This window comes from Mesoplodon mirus, assembly GCF_964341445.2.
Source record: "Mesoplodon mirus genome assembly, chromosome: 19".
Taxonomy (NCBI): domain Eukaryota; kingdom Metazoa; phylum Chordata; class Mammalia; order Artiodactyla; family Ziphiidae; genus Mesoplodon; species Mesoplodon mirus.
Window position 1 is genome coordinate 45,017,499 of NC_138995.1, and position 15,154 is coordinate 45,032,652.

A 15,154-nucleotide genomic window follows, 5' to 3' on the forward strand; every position below is an offset into this window, starting at 1 on the left:
CCTTGTGCCTGCTTGCTCTCTTGTGTGTTTCTGTTGTCTCTTAAGAGAAGAGCAAAGCCAGCTGGTCCTAGGACGAAGATGTGAGACGGAGACGTGGAACAAAGTTGACTCAGCTGAGGTGCTCCAGTCAAGCACAACCTATGGCTGGACCCCAGCCCACACACAGACTCAGGAAGAATAAGAGATTATTGTTCTTTTAAGCCATCGAGCTTTGGGGTGGTATGTTACACAGCAATAGTTAACTGATACATGGTATGAAGCACCTGCCTTCCATCCCTGTTCTGTGGCTGTGTTCTACCCAGACCTAGAGCAGGAAATGCTTATATGAGTGGAGTCAAGCATTTCCACACTTTCACAAACATGCCCCCTGGTTGGGCCAGTAATATTAGCATGCCAGCACTGGGGAGAGGGGGAAGATATAGCCCTTTTTGCTCAGTCCAGGGAGCAAGAGTCAGCTCTCTTCCATAAACTACGAGGTCCCTCATTATCTACTTCTCAGCAGCCAGTCCTGTGAACTGGGACTAGAGCCGAGGCAGGAGAGAGGCTAGGCATGTATTTTATCCCAGTTGTGCTGTGTGAGGTCTGGTGATGTGCCCCTGCCCACAGAGAGAATTGGAATCCTCATGTCTGCCAGATTCTAGGCCTCTGTGTCACAGCTGGATATTTTTTCCAAATTCCTTCCAGCTGAGCCTCTGGCTCTTTTCCAGGCTCCTCGGAGATCACCCCCAGTGTTAGCATGGTCTTACTTCCAAGGAAGTTGTGCTCGGGAGAGAGTGGCAGCTTGTGTGGTGGTGAGTTGAGGCTTGCCTGTGCCGTAGCTTCTCTGTTAGTGTGTGGCGTGAGAGCTTTGTTGTAGCTACTCTTTCACCAGTGTCTGGGGGCTTGCAGACTCATCTTCTGTAAAGGTTTATTAGCTACTCCACAGCAAAGGCAAAGTTATTTTCAAGGTCAGGAGCTCCTCACTATTGTTCCATATAGTGGCTATATAGGCACATGTGTGCACTGTAGGGGATTTTGCCATTTTTCAGTCACAAAGCTTCCATTCTGTGGACCTAGGAATTCCTTAATTTCCTTCTAGTGAACTTCCTCCTTCCCACTGTGGGAACCCAAGGGGCCAGGCCCTTCCTCCACCAATCCTGGGACAGCCAGGGGTTGGGCACCTGCCCCTAGTCAGGCTCTGTTCTAGGACCGTTAAGAGTGATGCAGGGACTGAGGGACGCAGGGTGCTCGAGGCAGCGGATGCAGGGGTGGCACTCGGACCAGACCAAGACAGTGTGAGCCGGGCTGCAGTCCCCTTCCTCAGTCCTCGGTGTTCCTACAAAAATCTGTCCTCAGCTTCCTGGCCTCCCACAAGCCCCCTCCAACTGATTCATCTTGCTTGGAGAGACAGAGGCCATCTCCAGTTCTTGTAGCTACAGGCATACTTAAAGAAGGAATGTTATGGTTAATAACCTTTCATGTGTGTAAGTCCTGTTTTTGTTTTTCACTTGCATTGTAAGTTCCTGTGGGCAGCACTTGGCTTCATCCTGAGTCCAACTCTTGGCACATAGTAGGATCTCAGGCAGAGCTGGGCATGGCTTAAATGCAAGAGCAGGGGGCTTTGGAGCCAGAGAGCCGGAGTGTGAAGCTCAGCCACAGCACTCACCCACTGTGGGACTTCGGTTCATCCTGTGGCATCTTTAGTCTGGACTCTGCATCTGTAAAGTGGGTGTGATGCTTAGAATGACCACCCTCCCTCCAAGCCTCGGGACCTCTGTGAGGTTCTTGTGGGTTACCTGGGAACCAGTCTGAAGGGACCCTGACTCCTTTATACTCAGCTAACAGCAGCCAACACCACCCTGCCCCCAAGGAGGAGACATACAAGCAAACAGGGGATTGAAGTCAAGGCTGGCTGTACAGGCCCGCGACGGAGGCAGTCACACAGGAGTTCAGAAGGGGCTCACACTTGGTTTATGCTCTGCTCTCACCATCTTGAAGGTCTTAGCAATTTTGAACAACAGGTCCTGCATTTTCATTTTCCACTGGGCCGGCAAATTATATAGTGAGCTATGATTAAAATACCGTGTGAACTGACAGCACATTTAGTGTGAGTCCATTTGTATGAAGTGTGAAAACAGGTGACACTAATCTTAGAAGTAGAGATGGTGGTTACCCGGCCTGAGTGGGGAGGGGGTGAGATGGGGGACAGTGAACAGAAAGGGCCTTGGAGGGCTTCAGTCAGTCCAGGAATGTTCTGTTTCTTGCTCTGGGAACTAGTTATACAGGTGTGCTCATCTAGCTCTGCACAGGATCTGTGCATGTTTCTGAATGTGTGTTACACTTCAGTACAAAGTTGAGAAAATTTTTGAAAGGACCTGCATGTAGTAAAGGGAAGTACAGGGTGCTTCTCTGAGCCTTAGGGTGCTTGGAGAAGGCTTTCCAGAGGCGGGGTCTGAAGAAAGGCCTGAAGGAGGAGCAAGAGGCTGAAGCTGGGGTGGGGTGGCTTTTCCTGCGAAGGGAAAGCAGGCCTTTTCAGCCTGGAGCTGAGCAGGTGCATGGCTTAGGAGAGCACGGGCTCTGCCTTGGAACTTGATGCAGAGTGGGCAAGAGACACAAAGGCTAGTCTGTGTACAGCTTCACAGGGCTGCTGAGGCCTTAGATTCTGCTCTGGGCAGTGAGAAGCCATGAAAGGTTCTGAGCTTAAGACTCCAGCTGCAGTGTGGAGGGCAGACTGGGGTGGGGATAGGAGGCAGGGAGATGCTGAGAAGGCCACTGGACTTTCGTAGGTGAGCAGTGACAGGAGTTTGGGCTGGTGGAGTGTAGAAAAGGAAATGAATTCTGGAGACTTCTTTTTCAAATGGTACATTTGGTGATTTTAACCTATGGCCACAAATTCTAATCCCCCCTCTCTTGAATATGGGCTGGCCTTAGTGACTTGCTTGTGATGAATACTATGTGGCTGAAAGTGATGCTACGTGACTTCTGAGGCTAGATCAGAAAAGGTGATACACTTCCAGCTGGCTTTCCCTTGGCACCCAGCTGCCATGCTGTAAGGAATGGATAGTATCTCAGGCAGAGCTGGGCTTGGCTTAAAGGAGCCAGAGGAGAGTTCACATATACGTGTTCTGGCTGACCATTCTACTGGGGTCTCAGGTGACAGCTAACCTCAAGTCCAGAGTTGTGCATGTGGAGATTTTCAAGATGACTGCAACTGCATGAGATTCTGAGGACTGCCTCAGTGACCCTGTCAACCTCCAGAACTGTGATTTATGCCGCTAAGTTTGGGTGGTTTGTTGGCAGCAAGAAAACAGCACCCTTGACTGTTAAGTAGACTCTTTAGAAGAGCTTAAAAAATTCCCAACACCCAGGCCAGATCCAAGTATTAATATTCTTTTGAGCCCCAGTGTGCAGCCAAGGTTGAGAACCAGTACTGTAAACCAACCCTAAGACCTGAGCTAGGGTTAACTTCATGACATGCCCCCATTTCCCCCACTTCCCCTTACCCAGCTTCCTTTTGTCCTTGTCACTGGTTTCCATCTTCAGTTCCTGGCAGATGAAAGTGAGCCATTTAAGTGACAGGGACTTTGAAATCAGTGCTTAAGTCCTTGATGCTTGAGGTGTTTATTTTTAAAGCAGCGTAGGAGAATGAATATGCAGGGGAAGCAGAGAGGCTCCCAGGAGCAGAAGTGTGAATGAGGTTGCCAGATAAAATACAGGAGGCCCCAGTAATTTGAATTTCAGATAAACAGTGAGGATTTTTAAGTATAAGTGTGCTCCAAATACTACAGAGACATACTAAAAATTATATATTGTTTATCTGAAATTCAAATTTAACCATGTTTCCTATATTTTTCTTTGCTAAATCTGGCAACCCTAAGTGTGAAGCCAGCCAGGTTAAGGTGTATTTGCGCCTCAATGGCACAGAGGCAGGGGGACATCTGTAGACCCCTGAGTTCCCCAACACCAGGGTAAAAGGCACTCAGGAATCCCCAAGTCACTCCCCTTGTTGGAGGAGAGTGAGACCCCAAGACAGGAAGTAATAAATCCAAAACAGGCAGTTCTTGATTTGCACAATATTATGTTAACTAAAACCATGCAAAGTAACCCTACTTTGCTGCAATAAACATTTGCATGCAGGTTTTCGTGATGATATAAATTTTCAGATCAGGTGGGTTATGCCTGGGAGTGCGATTGCTGGGTAGTATGGTAAGTCTATGTTAACTTTGTGCAAAATCACCAAACTATCTTCCAAAGTGGCTGTTACCCTTTTGTATTCCCATGTAACAGAAGAGGATTCCTGTTGCTCCATATCCTAGCCAGAAATTGGCATTGTCTGTTTTCTGGATTGTAGCAGTTCCAGTAGATGTGTAGTAGTATCTCATTGTTATTTTAATTTGCATTTCCCTATGATAAATGATGTTGAGCATCTTTTTACATGCTTATTTGACATCTACATATCTTCTTTGATGAAGTGTCTATTCAGATCTTTTGCCTGTTTTTTAATTGGGTTGTTTCCTTATTGTTAAACTTTAACAAGAGTTCTATATTTTTCTGGATATAAGTCCTTTATCAGATCCTTTATCAGATATGTGATTTGAAAATATTTTCTCCCAGTCTGTGGCTTGTTTTTTGTTTTGTTTTGTTTTTTTCCCATTCTCTTAGCAGTATATTTTGCAGAGCAAGTGTTTTTAATTTTGATAAAGTTCAATTTATCTATTTTGCCAAACCCAAGTTGATGTAGATTTTCTCTTGTATTTCCTTCTAGAAGTTTTATAGTTTTGTATTTTACATTTAAGTCTGTGATCTATTTTAACTTAATTTTTGTGTAAGATATGAAGTATGTGTAGAGGTTCTTTTTTTTTTGCAAATGGATGTCTAATTTTTCTAGCACCATTGTTTGAAAGACTTCTTTCTCCATTGCATTGTCTTTGTAAAAAATCATTTGCTTTTTTTGTTCTCTATTGTTTCATTGATCTATGTGCATCAAGGTCCCATTCTGACAGAGAGACCCAAGCAGCCTAGCCAGTCGAGACATCCACCCCACGGTCCTCGGTGGTGGACTGTGGCAGATTTCTGATTGCCAGGGTGTAACTGACCAAAGGCTTCAGCTGCTATGCTCTGAAACCCATTGCCAAGGCCATGCTTCCCAGCTTATAACTGGGCATGGCAGGGATACTAAATCAGACCCATTAATGGGAGATGTCATAAGCCTTGATGGCCAACTTTGGTTGAGGACTCCTCAGTGGGTGTAAGTTAAGGGTCCAACTTCATTCTTTTGCGTATGGAATCCAATTGTCCCAGGATAATTTGTTGAAGAGACTGTCCTTTCCCGATTGAATGATTTTGTAACCCTTGTGAAAAATCAATTTACTATAAATGGGAGGATTTATTTTTGAGCTTTTTAATTAAATTCCATTGGTCTATATGTTTATCCTTATGCTAGTCACACAGTGTTTTGATTACTGTAGCTTTTTAGTAAGTTTTGAAATCAGCAAGTATGAGACTTTTCCCAACTTTATCTTTTTCAAGATTGTTTTGGCTATTCAAAATCTATTGCAATTCCATGTGAGTTAGGCTGGGTTTTTGTACTTCTGCAAAAAATGGCATTGAGATTTCATAAAGATTGCTTTGAATCTGTCAGTTCCTTTGAGGAGCATTGTTGTATTAATTTGCTTGGGTTGCTATAGCAAAATATAACAAGAGACATTTATTTTCTCATAGTTCAGGAGGGTAGAAGTCCATGATCAAGGCGACAGCAAATTCAGTTTTCAGTGAGAGCTCTCCTTTTGGCTTGCAGATGGCTGCCTTCTTATTATGTCCCCCAGTGGCCTTTCCTCAGTGTATGTGTGTGGAGCGAGTGAGCTCTCTCTTTTTAAAAGGACACTAATCCTATTGGATCAGGGACTCACTTTTATGACCTCATTTAACCTTAATTACCTCCATAAAGGACCTATCCCAAATACAGTACATTGAAGGTCAAGGATTCAACATACAAATTTTTGGGAAACACACATTCAGTCCACAATAGTTCTCATCTTAACAATATTAAGTCTTCCAACCCATGAAAATAGATGTCTTTCCATTTACTTGTGTTTTATTTAATTTCTTCTGACAACATTTTATAGTTTTCAGTGCACAATTCTTATGCCTCCTTGCTTAAATTCATTACGAAATATTTTATTCTTTTTTTATGCTAGTGTATATAAATGTAACTGATTTTTGTCGGTTGATTTTGTATTCTGAAACTTTTTTGAGTTTATTACTCTAACATGTTTTTTTTTCTTGTGGATTCTTTACAGTTTTCTACATATAAGATCATATCATCTACCAATAGAGATAATTTTATATCTTTTCCCAATTTGGCTTCATTTCATTTCCTTGTCTAATTTCTTTGATTAGAACTTCCAGTACTATGTTGGATAAAAGTGGTAAAAGTAGACATCCTTATCTTATTCCTGATCTGAGGAAAAACTTTCTGTCTTTCCCCCTTGAGTATGTTAGATATAGGTTTTTCATGTATGGCCTTTACAATGTTGAGAAGGTTTCTTTCTATTCCTAGTTTATTGAGTGTTTTTATCATAAAGGGATGTTGGATTTTGTCAGGTGCTTTTTTCTGCATCAATTGAGATTAGCATGCAGTTTTTTCCCCCTCATTCTATTAATGTGGTGTATTATCTTCATTGATTTTCATATGGTGAATTACCTTTGTGTTCCTGGGATAAATTCCACATGATCGTGGTGTATAATCCTTTTAATATGCTCCTGAATTCAGTATTCAGTGTGTTAGTATTCATTGAAAGGTTTTGCACTTATATTAATAAGGGACATGGTCTGTGGTTTTCTTTTCTTTTGGTGTCTTTGTCTTGCTGAGCTCACAGAATGTGTTCCATCTTCTTCAGTTTTTTGGAAGAGTTTGAGAAGAATTGGTGTTAATTCTTCTTTAAATGTTTTAAATACACCTTTGAAGTCATCTGGATTTTTCTTTGTTGGGAGGATTTTGATTACTGATTCATTCTCCTTACTTGTTAATGGGCTTTCATAGTTTTCTATTTCTTCTTGCATCAGTTTTGTTAGTTTTTGTTTTTCTAGGAATTGGTCCATTTCATCTAGGTTATACAATTGTTTATAGTACTCTCATATAATCCTGTTTATTTCTGTAAAATTGGAATTTTGTCCCACTTTTATTTCTAATTTTAGTAATTGGAGTCTTCTCTCTTTTGCTTAGTTAATCTAGGAAAGGTTGTCAATTTTATTCATCTTTCCAAAGAACCACCTTTGGTTTCATCGATTTTCTCTGTTGTTTTACTATTCTCTGTTTCTCGCTAGTCTAATCTTTGTTCTTTCTTCTGCTAGCTTTGGGTTTTGTTTGCTTTTCTCTTTCTAGTTCCTTAAAGTATACAGTTAGGTTATTGATGTATTAGTTTGCTAGGGCTACCATAACAAAATACCACAGACTGGGAGGCTTAAACAGCAGAAATTTATTTTCTCACAGTTCTGGAGGATGGAAGTCCAGGATCAAGGTGTGAAGGGGTTGGCTAACTCTGAGGCCTCTCTCCCTGGCTTGCAGTTAGAGGCCCTCTTGCTGACTTTTCATGTGATTATCCCTCTGTGCATGTATGCCCCTGGCTTTTCTTTGTGTCTCCAAATTTCCTCTTCTTATAAAGATACCAGCCAGATTGGATTAGGGCCCATGCTAATGGCCTCATTTTAACTTAATCACATTTAAAGCCCTATCTCCAAGCAAAGTCACATTCTGAGGTACTGGGTGTTAGGACTTCCACATGGTAATTTCAGGCGGGAGATAATTCAGCCCACAGCACCATCCTTTTACTTTCAACCCTTTTGTGTCTTTCAATCTAAAGTGAGTCTCTTGTAGACAGCTCATAGAACCAACTACTTAGACGATAAATGCACTTACCCTTCTACTGGAGCCGCAGGTGGGTCAGCTTCCCACAGGCACAAGAGCTAAGTGGGTTAGGTTTGAACATCTGAATGAGGGGAAATAGGGTGGGCAGCTGCCAATGTCCATTACAGGGGGCGAAAGTGAGAGCAGGGAGACCAGAGAAGCTACTGAAGTAGCTGAGGATACACAGATGGTGTGGTGCTAGAGCAGTCAGAGACTGCCTGTTTCAGAGGTTGGATATGTAGTGAGGAAAAGAGAGCAATTAACATTTACCCTTTGCCCAAATTTTCCTCACTTCTTTCTGTGAAGCAAATGTAAAAAGGGTGTATCTGGACTGCGGAGCTGGCCAGAAGGGAAGAGAAATCTAGCAAGCAGGTACACCAGGGTGAGAACTGCATCTACCTCCCAGACCATTGCCATTTGCACAACGTTGAAGGAACAGGACCCATCCCACTGTTAGGTAGGTATTGGAGCAGAGATGATTGTTAGGGCAAGGCCAATTCCATGCATTAAGCATTAATTGGGTGCTTACTGTGTACAGAGGCTGTAGGAGAGAGAGGTCACAAGAGTTTTGAAATAAGAGGGAAAGTATGGGCAACGTTATCCTTGAAAAGTCTCTTAAATAGCCCATGCATAGCAATATGTTAATTAAAGCACAATACCTTTATATAAGGAAAAATTGTGTGTGCAGTAATTAACACACAAACAAAACTTAATCGCATATTTTAATTCATTAAACAGGCACAGGGAAGAGCTGACTTTGCTAAAATTAAATATGCTTATGAACCAGCACTAGTGCACGAATTAAGCTCCTACCGTCAGATGCAGCGCTCAACGACTGGGGGCATTAGGGGGACACAAGGCTAAGACAGGGCTCATCTCCGTGAACTGAGCGTCGATCTTCCCTAGAATGAAAGTTTCCAAAGGGCTAGAGTTCAGCTTAGCCTCCAGCTAAGCCAGCCGCCGCCGCGCCGCTCCTGCGCCACGCGATCACCGGGGGCGTGACGAAGGGCGGAGGCTGCGTGCGCTTCCCAGCGTGCCGCGCTGGGCGGGACGAGGGGCGGGGCCTACGGGGGAGGTGCGGAGGAGGAGCGGCCGCCACAGGACGCCTGGCTCGGCCCAGCCACCGGATCGGGGCTTCTCGCGTTCAACGGCCGGCCTGTTGCTCCGAGCCCGCAGCGGCGGGGGCGCTGGCGGCAGCGGGCGGCATGCGCGTGTGAGATGCGGCCGCGGGCAGCCCGGACGCGAGCAGCTGCCGCCGCGGTAGCAGAGAAGTGGGGCGCGGCCTCCTCAGCGCGGGGCGCGCAGTGCATGAGGGCGAGCACGCGGGCGCTGGGCAGCCGCCGGCCACGCCGCCTTCATAAACACTTATTTAGGACTCGTTCGCCCCGCTGAGGCCCCGGCGCCCCGCCATGGAGGCTCCGCCCGACCCCGGGCCCCACGCCTCGGCCTCAGCTTCGGCCGCGGCGCCGCTGCGCGCCCCAGAGGTGGCGCGGCTCCGCGAGGAGCAGGAAAAGGTAACAGGCCGCGCTCTGTCCCGCGCTTCCGCCGGTGGTCTCGGGAGGCGCCCTTGCCCAGGCGCGTCCTCGGTGCCCCGTTCCCCCTCCACGGGGCTGGGGGCTGACCCCCGCTCGCCCCCGCCGACCCCGTCCTGCCCTCGGTGGGCCGCAGCCCTTTGGTCCCGGCCTAGCTCAACCTGGACCCCGAACGGGGGAGGAGCATAGCCTCCAGGCCTGGAAAGCGTGTTGGGGAAACTTTTGTCACGTGCTTTCGTTGTCTTGTCTGGAGCACTTTGACCTTCGAAGGGAGGGGAGGGTTGGGGAAAAGAGATGCGATAATCTGTTTAACTTGTGTATGAAAGTGAGTTTTTAATCTTAATGCGTACAGCAGTGCGTGGGAATATTCTCGGTGAAGGACAGGCTGTGAATTAATAATTCACCTTATTTTTTTTTTTAGCTTGTTACCTCATCGTTGGTAAAATGTATACTCTTTGTTGCTCTTTATCTGATTGCACTTAAAAGTTTTACTAGGTTTGTAATGCTAACGTTTCATGTGCAGTTTCAGCTTTGGTTTAGTATTTGTCATGATAGAATGCTGTTTTATTAAATTTTAACTTCAATTATATAAATGAGTTTTAATCTACCAGTAAAGAGGAAAGAAAGTTTTGTATTTCCTAAGGGGATTGTATATGAACAAGTATACCAGTCTAAGAAATACAGTGTTATTGTTTAATCTGAGATTTTTTTCCCTTTGGATTCTGTATCATTTGTTTGTTTCTATCTTTGAAATTCTTATTTTGAAAGGCAACGTTTCATTTACTTAAAATGTGTCATATTGAGAGTATCATGGTTATAAAGGTAAGGAAGTTGTTTAAAAACTATAAACACTGGGAATTCCTAACTTTTTCTATTGAGTATTTCTGTATAAAAATGACTACTTACATAGGTATACTGGTATACCCAGTTTAGCTAGATAAGGAACTTTTTATAGAACTTAAATCCTGGTTTGCTTGGAAATAACCTGTTAGGATGAATTGTGGGAACCTTTCCTACTTTGTTCTGGTTGTTCTAAATTATTTTGTGCGTTGGATTTCCCCTTCTGAGAGCCGTTTTTTTTTTTTTTTTTCTAATACCATATACAATGGTTGGGTTTTAAACTTGGCCTTCTTCAAGTTGGGGGTTTAAAAATTCAAGTTCGGTGCGTTTAAATTGTAAGACAGTGTGATTTTTTTTTTCTTTCTTTAAGAGAAGAATAAATAAAGAAGAAAAGACAGCCCTTCATGAAACCAATTTGTTCATTTTTGGCAAAAACTATTTACATTTTTTAGTCTTTTAGAAAAGGTGAAACAGACCCTCAGAAAATGGTGCTCCCATTGTCTTTCTTTCTGTAGAGGAATTAACTCTCTCCTCCTTCATAGTATGATGTTTGCATACTGCTGACTTGATATGTTTTCTCCTATTTGGCATGTTAAAAAGAGAAATCCTTGGTTTTATTCTGATGTTCGTGTGTCTGAAATACAAAGGATACGGTTTGGGGGTGCTCTGAACAGCTTTCTGGTATGGTATCCAGTTGCATTTGAAAACTGCCTTCTCAGTTACAGTCCTATGGGAACCTGGATGACAGTTTTCAGTAGACATTGAGTATGGTACCAGATTACTTTTCTGTGCTGTGTTAATGTTATTTTGGCACATAAAATAAGCATGTGTATGTCTGTCATGGGTATGTAAAATCATTCCCAGTTCATGATAAATTCCCTCAGTAAATGGACTAGACTATTTTAACGGATCTGCTTCAGTGGACAGGAGAGACCCATGAGGCCACAAAATAAACTGGTTAGATAGCTATCCTTTAATTACAGTTCAGTATAGGAAAACTTTATCTAGTAAATAGTAAATAAATAAATAAATCAGTCAAATTTTTGTGAGGGACTTTAGGCTTTAAAACCAACCCAGCAACTGTAGGAGTACAGTGAACTCTAGTAAGTGGAAGTGTTGGGACATGCTTGGAAGGAAAAGGAAAAAAATGTCATAGGAGTTTTATAGTATAGCAGTTAGTATTTCTTTATATAAGTCTAATTAAATGTGTTTTAGGACTTGCCTTTCCCTACCAGGGTTCTGTGAGAGAATTAGATCCTGACGAAAATTATTTGAATGACTATATTTTCAGTTTTCCCTAGGATGGTAGCTAGCTAGTAGGCTCTAGATGCAGAGGAGAGAAGTGAATTCTTTATATGCAATGGATACCTTAGGTTCAGGGCATTATTTTCTCTGGGAACCTTAAGAATGGCTGCTAGGTAAAGTGGTTTAAATGTTGCTCATCAATTTTTTGCTTTTTAATTCAGATAAGGAGTATAACACATTTTATCTTGGTCCCTCTCTCTGTTTTTTCCTTGTTTATCCTTTGGAGCACTGAATAACAAGGAAAAAAATTAGTAACCTAAGGAAAAAGACAAAGGAGGGGGGCATGAAAGATCCACAACTTCAGTAAATGACAACATCTGTAGTAAATGGACAGGATCAAATATTTGAATATTGTTCTCATTTTTGACATTAATGCTGACATTTTCAAAAAAATATTTTTTGGTTAAAACTTCTGTTTATTTCTTTTTTTTTTAATCTAGCAAAAAGACATGTACAGAAAGGTTCCCTGCAGGTTTGTTTATAGTAATGAAAAAGCTAAAAATTCAACATAAGGGGATTGGTATGAGGAGATTTTATGCAGTCATTAAAAATTGTAGAACACTATGTGGTGTGGTTAGTTATGTTTATATGTATATAAATATTCACACAGTTTATATAGGAAAATGCACCACTAAATGTTTTAAAAGCACACAATTTAACTTTTTATTTTACCTGAAAGTGAGTGAATTGAATGGGATTTTTTTTTTCCAAGAAAGGCTATTGATAAAACCTAATTAATTTTAATGAAAGATGGGATGTTGTATCTTTAATTGCTAAATATTTTCTGCTCCTGTCAAATTGCTCTTGGCTGGTTTGAACACCAGTTAGGCAGGTTTGTTTCTTACCCCAGAGCAGATAGGTGTTCAGATATCTGTTCCCCAAGTGGTTTCCTTTTCTTTTTTCCTTGGAGATTTGTTTATTGTTAATTCTCTATCCAAAGATACAGGGACAAGAGGGAACTTGGATCATCTTTTTTTCCCCCTCTTTTCTTTTAACTAAATCTGTTTTTGCCAATAGGAGTAAAGTATTTGGTGGAAAAAATGGAATCTACTTAGAAGACTCTCTGGACTGTTCTATGCCATAAAAGTTAAACCTAGGACTGCAGTGGAGTGTCTTGGGCTTTTCTAGGGAAGTTTCCTCTTGTTAAATCTGGTTCTGTCTTTGAATTGCATTACTGAAATACTGGTTTCTTGGCTAAGGTGATGTTTCTATCTGAGTTTTATATCTCCAGATGCTATTATCTTTAACAGAATTATTGAGATTCTGCCATATAGTATTGTGGAAAAAGTGGTATATAGTATTGTTTTCCTAGGTTTATTTGCAGGATAATGGTAACTTTGGAAAATTCATGAAGATAATGTTATTATTTAGTTTATTGTAATTATAACTGAGTGACTCATGTAATTTGGAATTTTGGAATAACTTACACTTTCTTGATATAGAACCTGGGGAATTAAATGCATTAAGAGTAAATATTTCAAATTTTTATAAAGCAGAGCAGCTAATTTAACTTTGGTTTGCATATTTCTTATGATAAACTGCACATAGTTTAGGAAACTGTCAGTCATGTACTCCATACCACAGGTATTCTTCTTTCCAAGTCCAGAATCCAAGCATATAATTTTTCAGCTGATATTTATTGAGTACCTGCTACCTGCCGGATTGTACCTACTTAATGCCTTCCTCTGCTGAGGATGCAGTAGTAAACAAAGTCTTTGTTTTCACAGGGATCACATTCTAGTGGTAAGGTTATGGAATAGGCATATTTAAAATGACAGATGGTTTGTGATAGGTAAGGAGCTGTACTAGATCATTGTTAAAGATTTTGGTTTTTATTTTTGTGAGGTGAGAAACCATTGGAATGTGTTTTGAGAATCATACTAATCTTAAATGACAAGAATCCATTTGTCATGCGTGAAGGGAGGAATGATGGGATTATGGGATTGCATTGTATAGAATAAATTTTTTTGTGTGCCAGGCATTGTGATAGACGTTTACAAATTTGATGTTAGAGTCTTCATTGACTTTCTTTAATTTTTCAGGTGGACAGTTTAGGTTTTTTCTAGTTTTTGCCCTGAACTTTCTTATGGAGTATTTGTGTCTTCAGTTTTGCTTATAATGCTTGTTTTTCAAAGTGCTTATGCCAATTTACATTCCTATCAGCAGTTGTGTAAGTTCCAGCTATTCCACGTCCTCATCACCACTTGGTACTGTCTGTCCTTTCCGTATTCGGTAGCCATTCTAGTAATAACTAATGAATGAGGTTGATAACCTTTTCAGGTATTTATTGGCTATTTGCATTTTTTTGTAAAATAAAATGCTTTTTCTAAATTGAATAGTTATAAGTAGTTTATTGAAGAATGTGTATTTGATCTTTCTAATGTAGTTCTTTTCTTTTATCATTTTTAAGAAAGGCAGAGTCGTAAGAATATTTGCTTACAGCCAAAGATACATTTTGTAGCTAATTGGGTTTTCAGAACTCATAACTTGTGAGTTATATTTTATTTTAAAAGTTTGTTTTGGTTGTTGTTAGTGATTATTATCATGCCAGTCATGTGCTATGAGAAGAAACAGCTTTGGTTTTAGTTTTTTATTAGTAAACATTATAATACAGTATTTCAAGGGGAGAAAATCAATATTCATTGTGTTAGGCCTCTCCAGATTGGAGTATAAGACAAGAATAGTTCCAAAATACTGATGGGGAAAGGGAGAAGAAGGTGCACGGGGTCTAAGCTGTGATCATAACTGTTTGATTTTGTTCTCCTAATGTTGTCAGATTGGGTTTTAAAATCTTTTAGCTTGTATCATTCTTGCCTTCATCTCCAGATTAGTGAGTCTAGATCTTTTTAGTCTGTCCTAAGGCAGTTTTTCTTTCTTTCTTTTCTTTTTTTTTTTTTTAAGTAGCAGCTTTTTATTTTCAAAAATTGTAAAACAACAGAAAAGTTTAAAGAATAGTTTGAGTCATCAATCCTATTTTGTCTCATTTGCCTTTTCTTTCTCTTTCTGTATTTTCTTTTCTTTTTTTCCTTGTAGAACCATTTGAAAGTAAATCGCAGATATTATCATGTCCTAATTCTTAAGCATATATCATTTTGGAGCAAGGTCATTCTTCTACATAATCATATCTTTTTTTTTCACCCAAGAAATGAACGTTGACACACAATAATATTATTTGGCATATTCATATTTTCTCAGTTTTTCTAAAAGTGTTCTTTTTAACATTTTTCAATCCAAGATCCCGTCACAGGCTGCATTTAGCGTCTTATCCCTTTAATTTCCTTTCATCTGAAACAATCCCTCTACATTCTTTTGTTTTTATGAAATTGGTATTTTTGAAGAGTTTACAACAGTTTACTTACAGAATGCCCACAATTTAGAGATGTCTGATGAATGTACTTATGAAGAAACAGAATTAAATAATCATTTTTGGCAAGAATAATACATAGTTGATGATGACTTCCTATTGCATCACAGCAGGAGACATACAATGTTACTTTATTCTATTATTGGTGTTGCTAATTACTTGTTTAAGATGGTACCTGAGATATCTCTTCACCTTAGGTACCTGTTCCCTTGTGTAAGGAATAAAAAC

General features: G+C 41.0%; 1 protein-coding gene across 1 annotated transcript in view; it reads left to right on the forward strand.

Moving 5' to 3' along the window:
- Positions 1 to 8,958: 8,958 nt before the first annotated feature.
- URI1 (URI1 prefoldin like chaperone) overlaps positions 8,959 to 15,154 on the forward strand; it is a 65,071-nt gene continuing 58,875 nt past the window's right edge. Inside the window, exon 1 of the mRNA XM_082605981.1 lies at positions 8,959 to 9,399. Coding sequence (XP_082462107.1) covers positions 9,295 to 9,399 — 105 coding nt within the window. The 5' untranslated portion in view covers positions 8,959 to 9,294. The remainder of the gene's footprint in view (positions 9,400 to 15,154) is intronic.